The following is a 20,069-nucleotide window of genomic DNA, read 5'->3' as shown; positions in this document are numbered from 1 at the left end:
AACGCCTGGTTCTACATTTGCCTGCATCGCAAAGTATCAGGGTAACCTGCGTTATCTATTTGTTATAATTACATGATTTTAAGAACATAATTCTCAAGAAGTGCCCTTAACAGTACCATTTAAAAACAGAATTAAGAAAAGTTATCATAGCTGAAATCATTTGTTTACCATTTAACTCTCAAGTATCAAATGAAATACCTATTCAAGTTTATTGGTATCTTCAAATAGGAACATTCATTTCCATGCCAACCGCTGCAGAGTGTTTGGTTTAGTTTTTGAGATTGATTGAAAGTAGATTGTAAAGTTGACCTATTGTGTTAAGCTTATTTACACAAACATAGTTCTTGGAAAATAAACTTGGAAAGTGCATAGCAGTGGAATCCTAACGTGTTTCACACCCTGTGCTTTCTAATACCTGCTTTACTGGGATGTGTCCTATAGAAAACCTCAACTTTTCCATAGTTACCATATCTAGGAGAAAATTACTTCAAAATGTATTCTTAAACTTGGGCTGAAATTTATGGTTTGCTTTAAAAAAAAAAAAAGGTTTTGCTTTTAATAGGTTTGAAGAATTCGCCTAGGTAAAATAATTTGTTAGTAGTAACACATTAACAGATGAAACAATCACAGATGACACGTTTTTCAGGCTCTTGAAACATACAAGAAACATACGAGAGTTGAAAATACATTAGTAAGATGTAATCAATTAAAAAAAGCAATAAATGTGAAAAAAATACAATTTCAGCAGAAACTGAAGAAAAATCAATATGGGTGCTGGATGGTGACACGTCCATTATTTAAACTGAATCTGCGTGTGTTCAAGGGTTAATCTTGGTGAGGGAGCATTTAAAAGCCCTTCCTGAGGCTCCATCCTCTTCTGTTGTATGTACTTCAATAATCAGCCTATTATATCCCGTTCTCCCTCCTGATCCCCGCTCCCCATCAAAGCGCGGACTTGTCTCCTGCGCTGAGTGACGTGGGGCCAGTAATACTGGGAGGGCGGGTGGGAGCGGGGCACGTGGACCAGAAACACTTCCTAGAAACAGCTCAACCCTGCCTGAACTTTCCCTGTAAACACAGCTCGCTGACAGAACGCATCCCTGCTGGGTGGATCCTGCAACTCCTGGAGGGAATGGCACTTCTTGTTTTTAATTAGCAAGGTGAAAGGTGAATTAAAACTAGCTGTTTGGCAAGTCAGTGCAAGAGGCTGACTTCGGAGAGGCTTCAAGGAGCCAGAAGAGAAGAGCTCCACGGGGGGAAGGCAGTGCGTGTGCTCAGGGCTTTTTTTTTTTTTTTTTTTTTCTCAATGAACCGCTTGCAGAAGTGACTAAAAAAAAACCCCACAGTTTCCTCCCGAGTCTACCCGCACAGTTACTGAAGAGAGCTCTGGACAGGACATGGCTCGAAAGACTCACTCCTTGGAATGTCCTCCTGCTCCCGGCTTATAAACAACTGTCCTCGGGGAAGAAAGGTCTTACATAGCCAAATACAGCCTGGCAAATGGCACTTTGGGACCGTGCTTTCTGATGACAACGCGTTCGATTTGTGACAAAGCCTCTCACGCGCTGCCCCTGGAGGGGAGTCCTAAGTAAAACTCAGACCCGCCTTCAAGTGCGGATCGGAGGGCTTGCCCGGTGAGCAGGCAGCATGGCATCGGCCGCGAACCTGGTCACCTGGCTCCTGTGGGGTTACTTACTGGAGCTTTGGACGGGAGGGCACACGGCAGATACCCCTCACCCCCGCCTACGTCTGTCACATAAAGGTAGGTCACCTTTTTAGATCCTTTTGTTAAAAAGAGAGAGAAAAAAATTAAAGTCCTTTAACCTAGATCTTTGGTCTTCACAGACCCTTAAAACGCAGCTGAAAAACATTATTGCCAAACTGACCTAAGACTCTAAGTGCCTCTGATTAGCATGTCATACTCACCGCATCTGAGAATAGTGCAAAATTGCATGCCAACTTGGAGATGTTATTTTTGTCTTGTAAATATTGGGTTTTATTAATGAGAAGTTCACTCACTAGCAGACACAACAGAAGAGGACAGGAAGCAGGTTGTAAATAGCCTGGAGGGGCTGAATCCAAGTTAGCAGTAGGTATTTGAATACCAATTTATGCATGATGGGAAACACGGATGTTGGAGAAGGGCTTCAGAGAGAGGTGCAGTATAGGTTTGGTGTTGTCCACAATGGGGATGAGAGGAGGAGGGGAAAATGAAATTCCTGAGAAGCGAAATGATTTCTTGCCCATGATGACAAAGTCATCACCGTGTAATTAAAATGACTAACGACTGATATAAATTAGCTTTTTAGTTGAACTGATTATTAGAATTTCTTTTATGTCTGGCAAAAAAAAATGTTCAGCGTTTATTAACAATCCTTGTAAACTAATTTATATCGATTCAAGTATCAGGATACTATTCACTAGCATTGATTCTTTTTGTGTAAATTCATATTGCTTAACTGAAGATCTAGGAGAAAGTGCTTAAATATTTTATTCTGAGCTATGTCTTGTAAAGCAGCATTTGGTCATAAATAAATGATCAGAAGATAGCTTTTGCATCAGGACCAGTAAAAGCCAGTCATGAATAGGTTTGGTGATTCTTCTGTAAACAAACAAACAAACAAACAGCAAACAAAACCCACACATTGAGAAAGTGACTGCTGACCCAAATGTAATTTGGAATAAATTTTCTGCAACGAAGTATTTATTATCTGTCATTAGTCACTAAGACAGATAACAGTTGTAGTAACAACAATTACATAAGAACCACTTTTCCATTGTGTAAGATTTTAAATTGTCCCGGTTACAGAAACCTATATTTTTAAAGTATAGGTGTAATCTTTACCAGAGGGAGAAACACAAAGGGAAGCCTCAAATTTAGATGTCATGATTGACCTTTTTTTTTGTTTGTTTATTTTTATTGGACAGTCATCCGCTGATTTGGACCATAGAAATTTCTCATTTTTAGACTAGTTAACAAACTATGAATACTTTCTTCGTTTAAATAGTTTTCCTACTGTACTCCCCGGTAGATAACATGAGTTTAAGAGACACATGGACAGTGTATCTGTAAAGGATTTAAAATACAGTACCTAACATTAGCACAAATTATTTGAATTGGGAAGATGTATCATGGTGTGTATCAAAATGCATATTTCTAAGAAGCTTGATCGAATGTATCAAAATGTAAAAAATTTGATGTGATGAATTATGGACAAAGAAGGATGTCAGGAGAAGAATGTAATAAATGGGTTGTTTTTCTTGTGTAGCCAAGTGGATAAGCTGCCAGTTTTGGTGAGCCACTCTTCTAACTACACCTGGTATCAACCTTTTATACCTCATTATTAGGTACTTGTTTTCAGTAGTTCACTATCAGTATATTTTTGAAGCTATATCATATTAATATTTCATTAGAGAGTTTGTAATCTGGTCAAAGCATACCCAAACTCTCTAATGCAACTAAATGCTATGCATATTATTGTTTTCAGACTCACCTTGACTACATCTTTTTTCCCCCCCACTACCTCTCTTAATCAGAGGAATCTGGAATTGATTTTTTGGGTTGTGTTAGATGATGTGGGAATAGAACTTCTATCTATGTGGACTCTAGACTGAAAAGTACCACAAAATTTCCCTTTGGTTTTTCTTAACCTTTTGATGTGATGGCACTAGCTGAAATGCACAATGTTGTGCTTTTCTACAAAGACGATATACAGTCACCTGAAAATAGACTGTTCTCACTTGTGCATGTTAGCCAGCAAAATCAGCTGAGAGGCCACCACGGAGATGCAACCAGAAGCAGCAAATGTAGGCACTGCAGGTGACTCAGTGTAAGGGAAGGACTGCTGGAGCAGGAATATTTAGCCCCATCTACTCTTCACACTCTAAACAGCCCGTTTACTCTTTACACTCTGAAATTCAGTGGACTGTCTTAGAGGTATCCAAAAACTAAGGGTGGGGTATTTCAGAGTATAATCTTTTGCTACCTTAAATGATACCAGAAGTGCTACAATTTTACTAATGGATCAATTAGTTGATTGATACTGTAAGTGAGTACATGGTCCTTCAAAATATAAACAGTGCTGTATATAAATACTGTAACACCTCTGAACTGCCGCCTGACCCCCAGCAGATAAATCTCGAGGGCTCTCTAGAGGTGACCTACTGGATTATTCCAGGGATTCATTTCATAGCGGTGGTTTATGTTCTATGGGAGAAAGACAAATATTTTTCTTACCTCCTTCGTTACCAAGGTGGCACCTGAGACCACAAGTCTAATGTCTCTTCCCCAAAAAGAGGTAGAAGTTGCAGCATCATATAAAAAGTTTGAGCTGAATTACATAAAATGCCAATGACTTTCCCTTTTCCCCTATCCTTCTCTATCTTTGGATGTGGCATGTCCTTAAACAGTGTTTAAGAGGAGGAGAGATCATTAGAGCTAAAAGGGGGAAAAGGCAGAGAGGGAGTGAGACAAGGTAGAAAATTGGTATCAGATATAGAGCATCTTCTTGCTGATTTCCCACTGCGCTCCACCTGCAGTGGGAAAATATTGAATTTCTCCCTGAGAAGCAAGCTTAGTGGATTAAGTGATGACACATTTACTCTTGTTGAGGCAATGCCTGTATCTTTAATGTGTTCTACAGGTGTAAGATAAATTGTGTTAACAAATAAAATTATAGCAAGTTGCTGTTCTGCTTTGTAAGACTTTTCAGTCAAGATTTGAGTTGAGATTAACGGTACCAGGCAAGTGTTTAAGTGTTTATGAATAGTTAAAAATCATGGCCAACTTTATAGCCAGTACTCTAAAGAGGATAATATTGGTGTGATTATTGCAAGTTTATAATATTCTACCCAAGGATTTCCTTGAAAAAAAGCTCTGATTCTCATGACAGAAGTGAAGGAAAGAGAATAAAGGGAGAAGAGTCCTGCTAGATGCAGCCTCTGCCCTCTGTTGATGTCTGTTGTCTCCTTATCTCTCACCATCCGCATTAATGGGGTTACAGGGAAGGCAAAAATAACCTTCTTGCTCATGGAGCTCAAAGAAGAAAAAACAAATGAGCAAAGCCTCACGTCAAAGAAGAAATCCCAACGTACATGGAAAACCCCAGAAATTCAGTCAAGGGAGCTTGGCAGATGGGGTAGGTATTCAAAGACCCAATAAAGAGTGACACAGTCACAGAAGCCAAGGAGAATGACTGTGTAATCAGAGGATGTTTGGTGAGGAGATACAGAAGTGAAGGCATAAATATGGCCAAAGATCGTTCCTAGCAGATGTTGATGTTATAAATGTAGATTTGAGCATTGAATATATATCTATCCATATAAAAAAAAGTGGGATAAAGAGTGTTAGTCTATCTGTATTTCGATATTATAACCAATTAAATACAGAGTTGTCATAGCTTCAGATGTAGAGTCAGAGGTCTCTCCTTCCACTTATACTAATGGTAACTTTCTGTGCCTCAGTCTCCTTAATTTGAAAATAGGGATGGTAATGGTGCTTTCGCTGTATATCTTACTGGGTTTTTGAGAGAATCAAATGGAACGACGAAACTGTGAAAGTACCTTATAACCTAAAAATTATTTTATCAATGTTTTGTGAAGACTGATATAAATGAAGGTTAGATGGAAACATGTCCTAAGGAGAAAAATCTTGGGGAATGGCATGAGTTTGGATATCAATAAATGCTAGGATGATGTTAACACAGAAGAAAGAAGAAGTTGGTCTTAATTAGCATAAAATATACGGTTTATCATGATAGGTTGCATTCACTCCAAATCCCGTCTTCCATACCTTTGATCTCTAGTTATAATAATTTAGAAAATGGTCACATCTGTGCATTTTTACAAGATTCATGGCCAATAGTTTTGCTATTGGCGTGTATGTAGTATATCTATTTATTACACATATTCACCTTACACCACACCTTTCTGATTCTTTTTCTAGCTTATGTGAAAGAAAATTGAGATAGAATTGTAGAAGAGCATAACAAAAATGAAATGTTTTAAATGATCATCCTGGAGGCTGTATTCATTTCATATCCAGAGCAAATACAAAAAAGAGGCAGTGGCTGAGCCAGTTTTTCCTGACCCAGCTCATAGCTTTGGTTTTTCAGCCAGTAACAAAGTATTATCAATAGTGACATTAGTCACATATCCCTGTGTGGTTAATAAATAAAAAGTGGTCATAAGGCATGATTCATGAAGAAAGTTGCTAAATAGGACCCAGGAGTAAATACAAACCTCGTGCCAGTTCTCCCGCAGGGAGAGTCGGTGAGAATTAAGTGGTAGATTTATTAAGAAATAGTTTATGTGAGGGGCGCCTGGGTGGCGCAGTCGGTTAAGTGTCCGACTTCAGCCAGGTCACGATCTTGCGGTCCGTGAGTTCGAGCCCCGCGTCGGGCTCTGGGCTGATGGCTCAGAGCCTGGAGCCTGTTTCCGATTCTGTGTCTCCCTCTCTCTCTGCCCCTCCCCCGTTCCTGCTCTGTCTCTCTCTGTCCCAAAAATAAATAAACGTTGAAGAAATAGTTTATGTGAAATTAAAAGTACTGGGTAAGATGAAAGGAATGACAGTATGTTTTGTTGAGTTTGGTTTACCCAGAATATATTTTCTGTAGGTGAAGTCTGTGTAAGGATTTTAGATGGTGCTACCCTTTGTAGTTTTGATATTTGTGATGGACAGATACTGCTCACATATCACAGAAATGCATGTGGATATATTGAAGTCCCTGAATGAATATGAATTATTTACTTCTTACCTGGATATTGGGTGTTACATTGGTAAAGCCGTTGTGCTTTAATATGGAGATAGGGCGAAGGGAGGTCAGAGTTAGCATGAGCAGTAAATGGAATTTGTAAATGAACTGGGCCAATTTTGGACTGAAAAATAACATAGCTGAGTAAAATCGTTTCTCAAGTCTTTATAAAGAGAGTGTCCTATACGTAATATACAACTGATACTTGTTATTGACTCTTAAATATATGCAGTGGGCATGTGGTCCCAATGGAATATTCTTTCAAAAATCTGTTGCCATATTGTCACTTTGCTGTCTATGTCAGAGTTGTCCTGTAGCCTCAGACTATTTCATAGAGAGGGTCTCTCTGGGATGAGATCAACTTGATGGCCTCAGTTCTATTATGACAACATAATAAAGAACCAAACATCAAGTTGGTCATTGCTGGTGAAAATTATTATTGTTAGCAATCTGCAGAGTCAGTTTTATTTCATCAAAGATATCTACTGGAATCATCATTGGAAGTTCTTAGTGGGAGAGCGCGCAAAGATTTACTCCTTTATCTTTGTGTGTAAAACTCTTCTGTGGCTTAGTAGAGGAATTTAGTCTGCAGGAATCCAGAAATGGCACTTTGCATGCATGCATGCCCCTTTATACATAGCCACTGCAGTGTTAAAGTGGTCTTCTAAGTTCAGTCTCGGAGAATTTAAAACAAAACAAAAGTAAAATTATACCATTAAAACACTTTCCAAAAAGTGCACAGTGAAGATTTAGATTATTTTCTTAGTTTCAATATGCAGGGCTAAATGTTGGTAATAGTCTTTAGCCCAACATCTGACACTTAAGAATATTATATAAATTATACAAAGGATTATGGTTATTTTAATAATGATTTTTTCACAGCATGGTTTTAAATAACATTTGAAGCATAAGAGAAACTATCAATGTCATGAGTTATTTCTTGGACTTAAGCAAGCATTTTTCTTTGTACTCATGATATGGATGACAGTGACAAGACTGGGTATTTTATAGGTTGGATTTTCTAGACTATGAATGAAAAGATATGTGAATACCACATTTGAACAAAGTGTTTTAGTCTCTGATATTGAGAGAACACTTTCTGTCAAAGAATGTGCTGATTTCAAGGACAGAAAGTCTGAAGAATTAATAACTTGACTTCATATGGCCCTAGGGTTGGCCAAGGCAACTGATTACTCAAGAAATTTTCAGCCTTCTTTAGTTCTAATGCCTGGTTCATGGCATGCCCACCAAATGGCCCCATTGCCCTGGTAATCTTGCCTCCACAGCTAGTGTGGAAATGAAAAGGAGAAATCCATGATTTGCTTGATATCTGGGGCTTAGAAATGTATTTCTGCTTCTGTTCCTGGTAAGCAAACTCTCAGCCATTGTTGCTCTCTGTTTGAGGACTCAGCTTATGGCCTTGGCACAGTACACACAGAAGAGTGGTTTAGGCCCAGGTATTGCAAAACTGTCTCACATTGTATCTTCAGTGGCCTAAAATCTCTGTAGACTTTGAAGGAGGCATATCTAATAGGAATCTTGCTTCTGGCTGTATGATCCCAAGTTACTTTCTTTTCTGACTATGAATTTCCTCATCTGTAAAATGGGGTAATGTGTAACTTGCAATATCCTGAAAGAATTACATGAGATCATGCAAATTAGCGCAGCAAATACTTTACTGTAGGAAGCTTTTCAGAGGTTATTCAATGAATCAGAGGTTCAGTGAGAATTAGCCTACCCTGGTTCCTTTTTTTTTTTTTAATTCTAAAAGCAATCATGAGTTAATTATTAACTTATAACTTAAAATAAGGGAGGATCCTTAATCACTAGAGTTTTTTACTTGCAAGCCAAGATTTTATTTCATGAAATCCAGCTCTTATAGGAGTAGATGACTAGAAGGAACAAGGGATTTTGGGGTCTCTCGTGTTTGTAAGTCACTGTAGATGTATTTATTTTTTGATAGTATAAGGAATTAACTTATCCTTAATTAGGAAGTTGGAACTTCAAGGAAAAGGAAAGTTGCAACTTTTCTGATTGGTACCTTGGAGATAGCAGACCAAAGCCACAGCATAAACAAAAGTTACTAACAAAGGTTATTGTAGACCCAGCTTTGTAAAGCACATAGAACTAATATTACCAGGACCGAACCACACAGTCAAAAGTTAAACAAAACAGGGTCTTATAAGCAGCTAACAGCCTAGCATGTATTGTTTGCTTTGAAAGTGAAAGAAAGCTTTCCATTCTATCTTCCCTTGGACAAACAGGTAAGATAACTGGGCTGGGGCACCGCTCCTGACCTCTTAGTAGGTGTTCAATAGTGAGCATTGAGTGGGTATATAAATGAAACAAAACGATTTAGAGTCGTGTTTTGTAAAGGAGAGTCTGATGGAGGTTAGCATGAGGAACGCCAAGGAAACAAAGAAATCCTGAAGAACTGTTTATGGCTCCTTCGGTGAGGCATGCATTAGGAGCAAGGCTAGGGCTTTCTCTCTCCAGTCACCCCCAGGCCTCTCGGGGCTGCATTGTAGTGAAGCAACCAGGGCCTCCAGACATGTTAGCCATATTTGCTCATTTATAACCAAGCAGCAGCTCCTGCTTCTGTTTCTGCTTCTGCTTCTGCTTCTCCTCCTTCTCCTTCTCCTTTTCCTCCTCTTCTTCCTCATCCTCTTCTTCCTCCCCCTTCTCCCACGTCTTCTTCTTTACTTTTTGCTGCATTTGTCTTTCCTGGGTGATCACCAGGCACCTCCCTTTTTTCTCTTACCACTTCATTCTTTGATTACCCCCTGTGTTGCTATCACCACCCCTCTCTCCCTTTTTTCCTCCTCCTCTGCTTTTGTTCCAGGTAGATATTTTTATTTCACCCTCATCTTAGCCCAAAAGTAGAATGAAAACATATTTCTGGTGAATGGTGTATATTTATTGGCCTCAGTTTATCTTCAATATTTGTTTCATTTTTATTCTCTAATTTAATCAACAGAAGACAGGACCTTTGAATTAAACAACAAAGTTTAATTATACTCATTAGGCATTCAAAAGTTGGTGAAATTCATGACTTAGGAAATAAGTTACTTACTAGCCACCTGGACGACTCACCCTCTTTGTCTCGCCTGTGTTTCTTTTTTTTTTCTTCTTAACGTTTTTTATTTATTTTTTAGAGAGACAGAGACAGAGTGTGAGTGGGGGAGGGGCAGAGAGAGAGGAAGTCACAGAATCTGAAGCAGGCTCCAGACTCTGAGCTGTCGGCACAGAGCCGGACGCGGGGCTCGAACTCACAGACCTTGATATCATGACCTGAGCCGAAGTCGGACGCTTAGCCGACAGAGCGACCCAGGCTCCCTGAGTCTCACCTGTGTTTCTAATGGACAGCTCATGCTGCCAGGTGTGTAAAGGCTGTGGGGACTGGAGCAGGAAGGAATTAGGGTACCTAGAAGGAGGGACCATGCCCCGCCTCTACACCTTGGCTGGGCTTGGGTTAAGTGTAAGTTAGGATATTCTTCATGTAAGCCCATCTATTTCTAGACCATTTCAGTTCATTTTCTCTGAGTTTTAAGTTTTAATTCATTGGAACCAGAATAAAAAGAGGGTTTTATTCACAAGATAGGGCAAGGGGAGCAGCGTCCCTAAGAATAAGTCTCAGTGGTGGGTTTAGGTAGCCAAACTAATTCCAGAACCAGAAGCAAAGCAGCAAAGCAGCAAAGAAAATGGGAATAAAAGAGGCAGAAAGTAGAGGGCAGCTAGGGACGCTGACCTTTTCCCCTCTGACCAGTTCCCTTCCCGGAAATGATGGGAAATGAAGAGGGCTTTAAATTCAAAGCTCAAGATGCGCTATAGAACTAAAATCAAAGAGGAAATGTGCTGACAGCATTGCACATAGCTATTCATGCCTCCTGATGGCTTTTTTCCTAAGCCCGACTCCAAAAGTTTATTATGCATCATGTGATTCCTGAGATCCTTTCCAATTCTAAAATTCTAGGACTCTTTTCCTTCCCTTACTAGACCTCCCAGTGTGTAGAACTTCTCCAAAATACTTTAAAAATTCCTATTAGGAAACACTATGTTCTGGTGGAAAGAATAAGTAAGGACTCACAATTTTAAAATCCTGAGTCTGAATGTTTAGTACGTATATCCTATTTGACGCTGTGTTATTCTTGCTAAATCATTGAACTTCGAAGGGTTAGCTTCCTCACAAGTATAAAGGGACCGATGAACACTATCTATCTCATACAATATTGTAGAATACGTACGTGTATCATGGAAACGTACACTTTGTTGTTGTGCCTTAAAATATTGTCTATTGAATTGTCTTTAAACATTTTATGATTTTTGAGGGCAAGGAACATTTAATTTTTTTTAATTTTTAAAAATATTTTTGATAGGACTCTTGTGAATAGAATAAAATGACTTACCAGATCATTCCTAAAGCCAGTAATTACAGGCTGGGTGTTGACCATCTAGGGGATAAAAACAAAACAAAACTTTTTATTATTGTCGTTGGCTTCCATGTTACGGTCAAAATGGCAAAACCATAAAGGCTTCTTTAATTTTTTTGAAGAGATAGAGCTACTGCTAAAAAATTTGCGTGACAGAAGGCTTAGTTGAATTTCATTGCAGAGGAGATGAAGCTGCTTGGGATTTTCTTCTGTTCCTCTTCCAAGCTAGGATCCGGAGGAGATAGACACTGGGGTGCTATGAAAAGTGTCAGAGACTGGCAGCACCAGCTCTCCTGGGAGCTTCTTCATCAGTGATTCTGGCGCTTAGGAAGCTGTGTTTTAAGTCCTGCAGGTGACTTCATGCACACTGGAGCATGAGAAACGCTGGGCTAAGTGTTCGGGATGATGCTCCAGGGGAGCCTCACTTTTATGTCACCCGTTTCATTTTTTCCCCTTTAGGTCCATTGCCTACGTTCAGGGTGTCGTTTATTCAAATTTCCAAACCACACCCTTGATCCTAATAAATATACTTAAATTCCTGAGTATCTACTACATACTATACCATTTTCTACCTATTATTTTTTTTTTACTAGATGACATATAGGTAATAATTTAACATGTAAATGAAATCTGTTTTTAATGATTATTGATGGTGTAAATTAGGACACGTCATGCTATCACTGAGTTCAGATGAGAAAACCTCGAATATTGGTGGATTATGGAAAAGCAGTTTATGAGATTCCAGAACTCCTTCGTCTCTCAGTGAAATATTTTCTCGGACTAATGAAATTAGGTCCACTTCTTTTTTTTTTTTTTTTTTTTTTTTTTTGTTATACATCCTGATCTTTTCCTTCAGGGACTCAGAAGCTTCTGTATCTTCTTAAGAAATATTTGTTTATTCAGTCATTCACTTATTCCATGACTAGTTGGTGAGCTTCTTCCATCTTTGGAGACTGATCATCATGCTAGGGATTTAAGAATAAAAAACACACAGGGCGCCTGGGTCGCTCAGTTAAGTGTCCGACTTTGGCTCAGGTCATAATCCCAGGAGTTCGAGCCCTGTGTCGGGCTCTGTGCTGACAGCTCACAGCCTGAAGTCTGCTTTGGATTGTGCGTCTCCTTCTCTCTCTGCCCCTCCCTGGCTTGTGCTCTATCTGTCTGTCTGTCTCTCTCTCTCTAAAAAAATAACATTAAAATAATTAAAAATACAAAGAATAATTAAAAAAAAACACAGTTTTGTAAGTGCGATGCATTTCCTGGATGGGATCCTGGGAACATTAAAAGTAAAACTTATTTTAGTTAATAATAATGGATCCGTATTGGCTTATTAACTGTGATCAAGTACCATACTAATGTAAGGTGTTAATAATAGGGAAATTGGGTGTCGCTTTATGAGGACTCCCTTCACTATCTTTACAACTTTCCTGTAACTCTAAAACTATTCTAAAGTAAGAAGTTTATTAAACACACACACACACACACACACACAGCACCTCTACTCAAACAGTATTCCTGCGAAGCCGTAAGGTCTAGTTGTAAGAAGAGACAAGTCGTGATAAAGCAGGATTTTTTTCTATACTTGAAGTTAACACAAAGAGCTTGTGGAAGCATGGAGTTGGAAAGAAGAACCAGAGCACAGTCTTGGGGATGAGAAGTCTAGGCAAGAAGCATGGAGCAGGGGCGCCTGGGTGGCGCAGTCGGTTAAGCGTCCGACTTCAGCCAGGTCACGATCTCGCGGTCCGTGAGTTCGAGCCCCGCATCAGGCTCTGGGCTGATGGCTCGGAGCCTGGAGCCTGTTTCCGATTCTGTGTCTCCCTCTCTCTCTGCCCCTCCCCCGTTCATGCTCTGTCTCTCTCTGTCCCAAAAATAAAAAAACGTTGGGAAAAAAAAAAATTAAAAAAAAAATAATTAAAAAAAAAAAAAAAGAAGCATGGAGCGAATCATGGAGCGAATCATCCAGGTCTCATCCCATCTTGCCACCATTCCTGCCTCCCTCCGACTGCCATCCTACTGCAGGTAATGCCCTGCGTCCTACTACAAACACGGCTGCCCTTGGATATCTAAGTAACTGAATCCCACTGCGTTCATAGCTTTCCTACACACAATAGTATGACAAATGCTCTGTGTTCGTGGTCAATCAAATCGCCCCCATTTCGATATAACTTTAAGTCATTCTCACTTTTCTTGTTTGAGTAATATGATTAATACAGATTCACAGGTAAATTTTGAAATTTTTGAAGGCAGGTTTATTGTTTTATTGTTCGGATCCTTAGAAGCTAATGTGGTTTATGTACTTGATAAATTTATTACGTCTGTTGCATTTAATGTATGAACGTAAGTGTTAGATTTATTCACTTTAATGTTACCAATCTGAATTCTTCAGCTGGATGCCACATCTAAATAGGTTCCTAATACAGGTGGCACAAAATGAGATGATAGGCCTCTCAGGAGGAGCATTCGAGAAGTCAGGAAAAACGATGAGAATAATTCTCTTCTATCCCTGCTCCAAAATGTTAGGTCCCGCTTTGGCTTCAGGTCTTCTGTTACGAAAGCTTTGAAGAGAAATCCAGAACTGCTTTTAAATTATTCAGGAAATATCTGTATATTATTGGAAGGTACAGTTTAAGGCTTTGGCAGAGGTGGTTTGAATTCATCTGGGCCATTACATGATAGATGTCACATTTCAAGCACCTTTCCGTTTGCTTCAGTCATGATCTCCAGTGTCCAGTGTAGCAGCGGATTCATTTCTAGAGTGATGAACTATGAAGAGAGACAAAGAACTAAGGCATGAAATCAGCCACAAAGCAGAAAAAGGCAAGGCTATAAAAGGGTAGTAACTTATTCAACACCTTTGTTTCCGAAGAATATTCTAAATGAACAAAAGCAAGAATAGTTTTTTGTTTTTATCAGTTCATCTCTGTGGAAAGGTTGATTTATGAATAATTTGACTATGTTGCTTTTGTTTCGTGCATTTATTGCTCTAAAAGCATGGCTATAGGCAATAATGTAGTGAGAAGAATAAGCACTGTGTACAAGTTTTGTAATTAAATTAGCTTATGCAAGTTATTTTCAATTTATTTCCCAGCCCAAGTTAATTGAGAAAGAACCAATGAAAAATTTGCCTTAAGATTTTATCTTACAAAAATTGACAATATGTTTTGAAATCATTGTATACTTGAGTTGTTTTTTTTAACACCATACTAATTACTCCAATATAATACATCTAATGTGAAAGCAGAAATTAATGGACATAAACAGAAAGGTTAAAAGTGAAGTTAATTCAGGAGAAAGCACACATTTTGTCACTGTCCCTTTCTACTATAAGGAGTAAATAAATATGGAAACAGGAAGCACCTGATTATCTTATTTTTAGAAGCCAAAGTCAAGTTGTCAAATAAATATATAGAAAATAGGATCATTTTGATCACTTTGAGCAAGGTAAAAGTAATATACTTTTAAAGTAAAATGTGTAAAATACAGAAAATAAAAGTGATTCCTTTTGAAATAGCTCTGTCATTATTGATGAAACTGATATAGCTATTCTTCCTTATCAAAAGCAAAAGCAAAAACAGAAACAAAAAAAAAAAGGAAGGGAAAAAGAAACTTCAAGTTCAACATTATCATGATGCATAAATGCTACACATATTTCCGGTCAGATGAGTGATTATGTGACAGATAACTTTACAATTGCTTGGAATGAGTACTAGAATATTGAGCTTGCTGACAATTTAAGGGTCTGCTTAAACTTGAGTTAACCATATGGTGTATTCTTAGAATAGCCATCCCACCCATGTTTAAAATTTAAATTAAACAGAAAAAAAACCTTTTTTCCAAAGTCAAATGTTATCATTTTAGTTGGTGTACTCAATTATCCATATAATTGCATCTTCTTGTTCATAAGGGACAAGTTAATAGTTCTTTTTAATCTGTCTAGAATGAAGAAAGAAGAAGCTAGGACTATAAAATACTGGAATGGTATTACAAGCCACCCAAAAAATCAATTTTGTTACTACATTGTTACAATTATGAGAAGTTAATGTTTAAACTTCAACACACTAATATGCGTTGATTTTCTAGTAATTTCCCAAAGCAGAATTCCCTTGTAATATTTAGATAACCGTAGCAAGAAGAAAAATATTACAGTTAAGTTAATTATGCTTATAATTAAAAGAATATAATTATATCTTTGTCATTATATTTCTCAGAAATAAGATAAAAGTTATGTACTGGGCACTGCTTTTGACAGATTTTTTTGCCAAATGTTTTTTACTTGCTCCAAAATATGTATGCCCAAACTGAAGTCTGATGTATTTTAAGATTGTAGAAAAAAATTTTCATATCTGGAGGGGGAAAAAAAAAGAGAAGTCTCTAAGGCTTAAAATCAATAAAATTAGACAAGAATAGAAATGAAAGATTAGGAAATTAATAACAATGAAAAAGGCTACACACAAATAAGGCAGTAATCACTCAGAAACACATTAGATGCCTTTTAGCATATTGGTCTCAAGGGAGGTCAAATAAATAGAATACTAGGATTTTGTTGTAGGCAGTTGCATTTTGGAATATGTACTTATGCTCACTAGGCATTTGCATGCCTATATAAATGAACATATAATAATTAGGAATAGATTTTGTTTAGATTAGAATGCCATTTGTCCTATTAGTCTGCTCATAAATACCCACTGCCTGGTTGGAACAGATCTTGATGTTGCTTTGTTTTCCAGTGTCCAAAATGCTGTAATAGGAGGACATTTACCCACAATGTATCATTGGGAAGTTTTGCTGTTGTGGAATAAAACTCTTGCCAGCCAAGGCGCTTGCTGGAGGCAGTGCTGTGCCTGTAAATGCTTGTGGAATATTGCAATGTTGTTGCCTCCAGCATGGCGTTTCACTTCTAAGGTTCCCCCAGCCAGGCTCCAAGTTTCCATTCACACTGCTAGCCCCTGAAATTTCCCTTTGTCTTCACTGACTATTTTTTTCCTCCTAACAAATAGACCCAGCTGCTGCTGCAGCCGGTTGCCCACACTCCCCCATACTGCTCTTGCTGAGGATGGCAGCCAGGGTAAGGAATAACAGCTGGGATTGGCTTACTTTGGCATCTAAATAATTTGGGGTGGGTCCATTCCTAACTTTATTATTTCATTTAATTTTATAATCTTTCCTGCTGCGGCAATTAAAAAAAAATAGGTAAACGATGTTTTTCCAAAACGTTGCCTTCATCTGGCTGTGACTCTGAGACCCGGCTGCTCCAGACAGATTGGTTGAAATGCACACTGTTATTTTTTCCACTCTGAAACACCGTTTGGAAAACAAACGTAACAGAAACAAATTTATTAATGTGATACCGGCCACATAGCCCTTCTCTGACTCAAATCGATGGAAAATAAATAGCACCTATGTCACTGATTGCAATAAGGATTAAATGAAGGACCTTTGGAATTCATTTAGAATAGTGCCCGATGCATAGTCAATGCTAAATGTTTGATGGAAAGTAGAGGGAGAGAGGGAGAGGGAAAGAACAGTAGAGAGCCCTGGAAAGCAAGAGTGGAGCAAGAGAGAGGAGAGAGAAAATGGAGAGAAGATGAGGAGAAAGGGAGGAGAGGAGGGAGAATTTACCGGTGGAATATGAAAAATCAATAATTACGCTTATGCAGTTAAGACCCATGTGACATGCATAGAATTTCATATACCTATTCCAACCAAAATAAAAATAAATGATTAGAAGAAGACTGGAGTTTAAAAATGCTTGTGGAATTTTACCCACATCAGAGTATTTTCTCTGCCGTGACATCCAGACAGGTAGTCAGATGAGTTTGTTATTTTGAATTTGTACATTTTCATGGAAAGGGAATTCGCTACCTGGTAAGGAAGTCCATTCCATTTTTTTTTTAATTTTTATTTTTATTTTAAATAATCTCTACATCCAACATGGGGCTCAAACTCACGAGATCCAACTGAGCCAGCCAGGCACAAGTCCATTGCACTTTTGAATATTCTGATGAGGAGAAAGCATTTGCATACCCAATCCAAATCTATATTACTGCATTTTCCACTTTTTTTTTAAGTTATAGAGTGCATGAGCAGGGGAGGGGCGGAGAGAGAGAATCCCAAGCAGGTGTCACCAGGAGCCTGATGCAGGGCTGCAACTCACAACTATGAGATCATGACCTGGGCCGAAATCAGGAGTCAGACGCTTAACCAACTGAGCCACCCAGGAACCCCTGTATTTTTCACTTTTTGTTGTAGTTCTTTCCTCTCCTGCCGTAAGATTCTAGGTCATGGCAGACCTCCAAATGTTTAAAGAGAGTTATCATGCACTTTTGTGGTGTGGGGTGAACATTTCTCATGCCATGGTTATCCTGACTGCACTGTCAGGGTTCCGATCATCCTCCTCTTTGTTAATGTCCCCCTCAAAACGGAGCACCACAATCAATACTCAAGAGACGCCTCCCTTGTTCACAGAATAGTGGTTATGCTAACTGGCGACTTTTATTTATTAAAAGCCACCTGAGTGACAGTAGCTCATTTGGCACATAGGCCAACCTGTGGGTTTATGGTAAGATTGCTGTCAGGTTTTTCGCATAGGCTCTAAGCCAGTGCTTTCCTTTATTTTGCATGCGTGGTTTGTTTGTCGACGTTAAGGAAAACTCTCTCCCACTCTCTCTAATGTCGAATGTGAATCATAAGCACAATAACAGCATGTGGTGTCCTGGAGAAGGACATGAGCTCTGGAGTGAGACGTGCCCACATTCAAAGACCGTTTTCACTTGTGTTTAATTTTTCTTAACCTCAGTTTCCACATTTATTATCTGTAGGAAATTTAGCTAGTTAGAAATGATAACACTTATATTCAGTATAGAAATTTCTTTTAAAGTATTTTTAAAAATTTAAAATACACATTGTGTGGATTTCTCTACAATGTCAGTGTTTGGAAGAAGTTTAACACACATTTAAGACAATTTTTTTTTAACGTTCATTCACTTTTGAGGGACAGAGACAGAGTGTAAGCAGGGGAGGGGCAGAGAAAGGAGACACAGAATCCGAAGCAGGGTCCAGCCTCTGAGCTGTCAGCACAGAGCTCGACGCGGGGCCCGAACCCATGAACTGTGAGATCGTGACCTCAGCCGAAGTCAGAAGCTCAAGAGACTGAGCCATCCAGGTACCCCACATTTGAGACAATTTTTAAATTATAGCATATATAAACTAATATGCTTTTGGCTTTCAGGGAAGATGCCGACTAATAGATGTTATTGCTGGTTTTCTTCATAAACATTGTTAAGATAATTTATATAACTATAGTAAGGGAAAGATTAACTTGAAATTCTTTAATATGGAGAAATAAAGTACAACCTTTCTTCACAGCTAAAATAGGAGACTTTTTAAATGTCTTAACAATTTTTATTTAAAAAGAATCTGGAATGGTCACCACGGCAGAATGGCAGAATTAAAATACCACCATAGCTGTGATTGCTTAATTTTGTAACTTTAATTTGCTGTCATTTTGTAGATTTGCCAGTCTCTCTGGGTATTTGTAGAAAGTACTGCAATTAAAAAAAAAAGAGGCATATGATTTTTCAGAATAATTTTTTCATTAACTCCTTGTAAGTCAATAGTAAGCTCTAGAAAAATTATTTCACTGGAGATTTTATATTTTAAAAAGTATGTGTCATTAAAATGAAATTTTTAAAAATCTATTTTTTTAATCAAACTTATTTGTGGTGTCTGTTCTGTTCTTGTTATAGGATTAACTTCATCGCATGTCCTTTTCCTATATTACTAGTTTATGAGCTACTCACACGTTTTTGGAATTTTGAATGTAGAGGAAGAATGAGTCTGAGAATAGTATTGAGTCAGGTGGTCACCAAGTCCAAAGAACACTACATATTCATTGTTTCTTAAATCAATTTATATCTTTCTGGTCCCACTAATGTATTTATGGTCCATCTGCTTTATTACAATAGCCTCCTAATATGTTACTGTCAATCCAATCTACTTGTCATACTATAAGCAGAGTGATCATTAAAAATGCAAATCTTACTCATTCATTCCCCCAAATAAATCTTTAATGGAAGAATATGCATGGCTTTTAAGAAAGAATGCACCCTTCTTGACGTGGTACACTAGGCTTTTCGTGATTGAGCCCTGTTTACTTTTCTTTCTCGTGATAGATCTTTTTTGAGTTTCGATCTCCAGTGATTCTGAACTCCATGTCATTCTGGACACCTGTCAAGCCTTTTCTTGCCTCCAAGTCTTTGTACATTGCTTCTGCTTCCATGAATGGCTTTCTCCTTTGTCTCCAACGTCCCTTCCTCGTCTGCTTACTCTTAACGACTGCTCATTTTTAGGACTCGATTTAGGCATGATATGCCTTTGCCAGTCTTCCCTTAGCCTCCGGAGCACTCCATACATAGTTCATAAGTGATTTACATTGTCTATTTGTATATTAAGCTCTATAGGATAAACTAGTTGGGAATAGAGATCGTATTTTACTGAATACTGTATCACAACTATATATCTTCATACCTAGCAAAGAGTAGGAAATCAGTAAATATATGGATGAATGTGTTGTGCTATGGCCAACTGGTCTTTTCTGGGTGTTCATTCTGTACAAGAAACACATGGGAAAAGCTACATTTCAGTGGCACAAAAGAATCTTTCTTTAACTTAGGAGAGCCATAAATAGCCTGTTCACAGATAATTCCAAAATTATTCGTAAATATGTTACCCATAAAATTCATCATTTTTAGGTTGATATTATTTCTTCAGTGTTGTGAAAGAATACTTTTTAAGCACTACCCCGCTTTGTATAAATTCCAGATCAGCATCTTTGGTAACATCTAGTATATGAAACAGCCTTTTAAAAAGCCCATCAAACAGTGATTTACAA

At 38.2% G+C, this 20,069-nt stretch overlaps 1 protein-coding gene across 1 annotated transcript in view; it reads left to right on the top strand.

Annotated features, from left to right (window-relative positions):
• The first annotated feature begins 1,647 nt into the window (after nucleotides 1-1,647).
• Nucleotides 1,648-20,069, top strand: part of SEMA3E (semaphorin 3E) — a 237,298-nt gene continuing 218,876 nt past the window's right edge. The window contains exon 1 of the mRNA XM_047097093.1: nucleotides 1,648-1,762. Within this exon, the coding sequence (XP_046953049.1) occupies nucleotides 1,648-1,762 (115 nt within the window). The remainder of the gene's footprint in view (nucleotides 1,763-20,069) is intronic.

The sequence above is a fragment of the Lynx rufus genome, unplaced genomic scaffold (genome assembly GCF_022079265.1).
Source record: "Lynx rufus isolate CCGP_SWC_20201006 ecotype Redwood Valley unplaced genomic scaffold, mLynRuf1.p SCAF_4, whole genome shotgun sequence".
Lineage (NCBI taxonomy): Eukaryota > Metazoa > Chordata > Mammalia > Carnivora > Felidae > Lynx > Lynx rufus.
The sequence above is the reverse complement of the archived record's forward strand: the minus strand, read 5'-3'. Positions and strand labels throughout refer to the sequence as shown.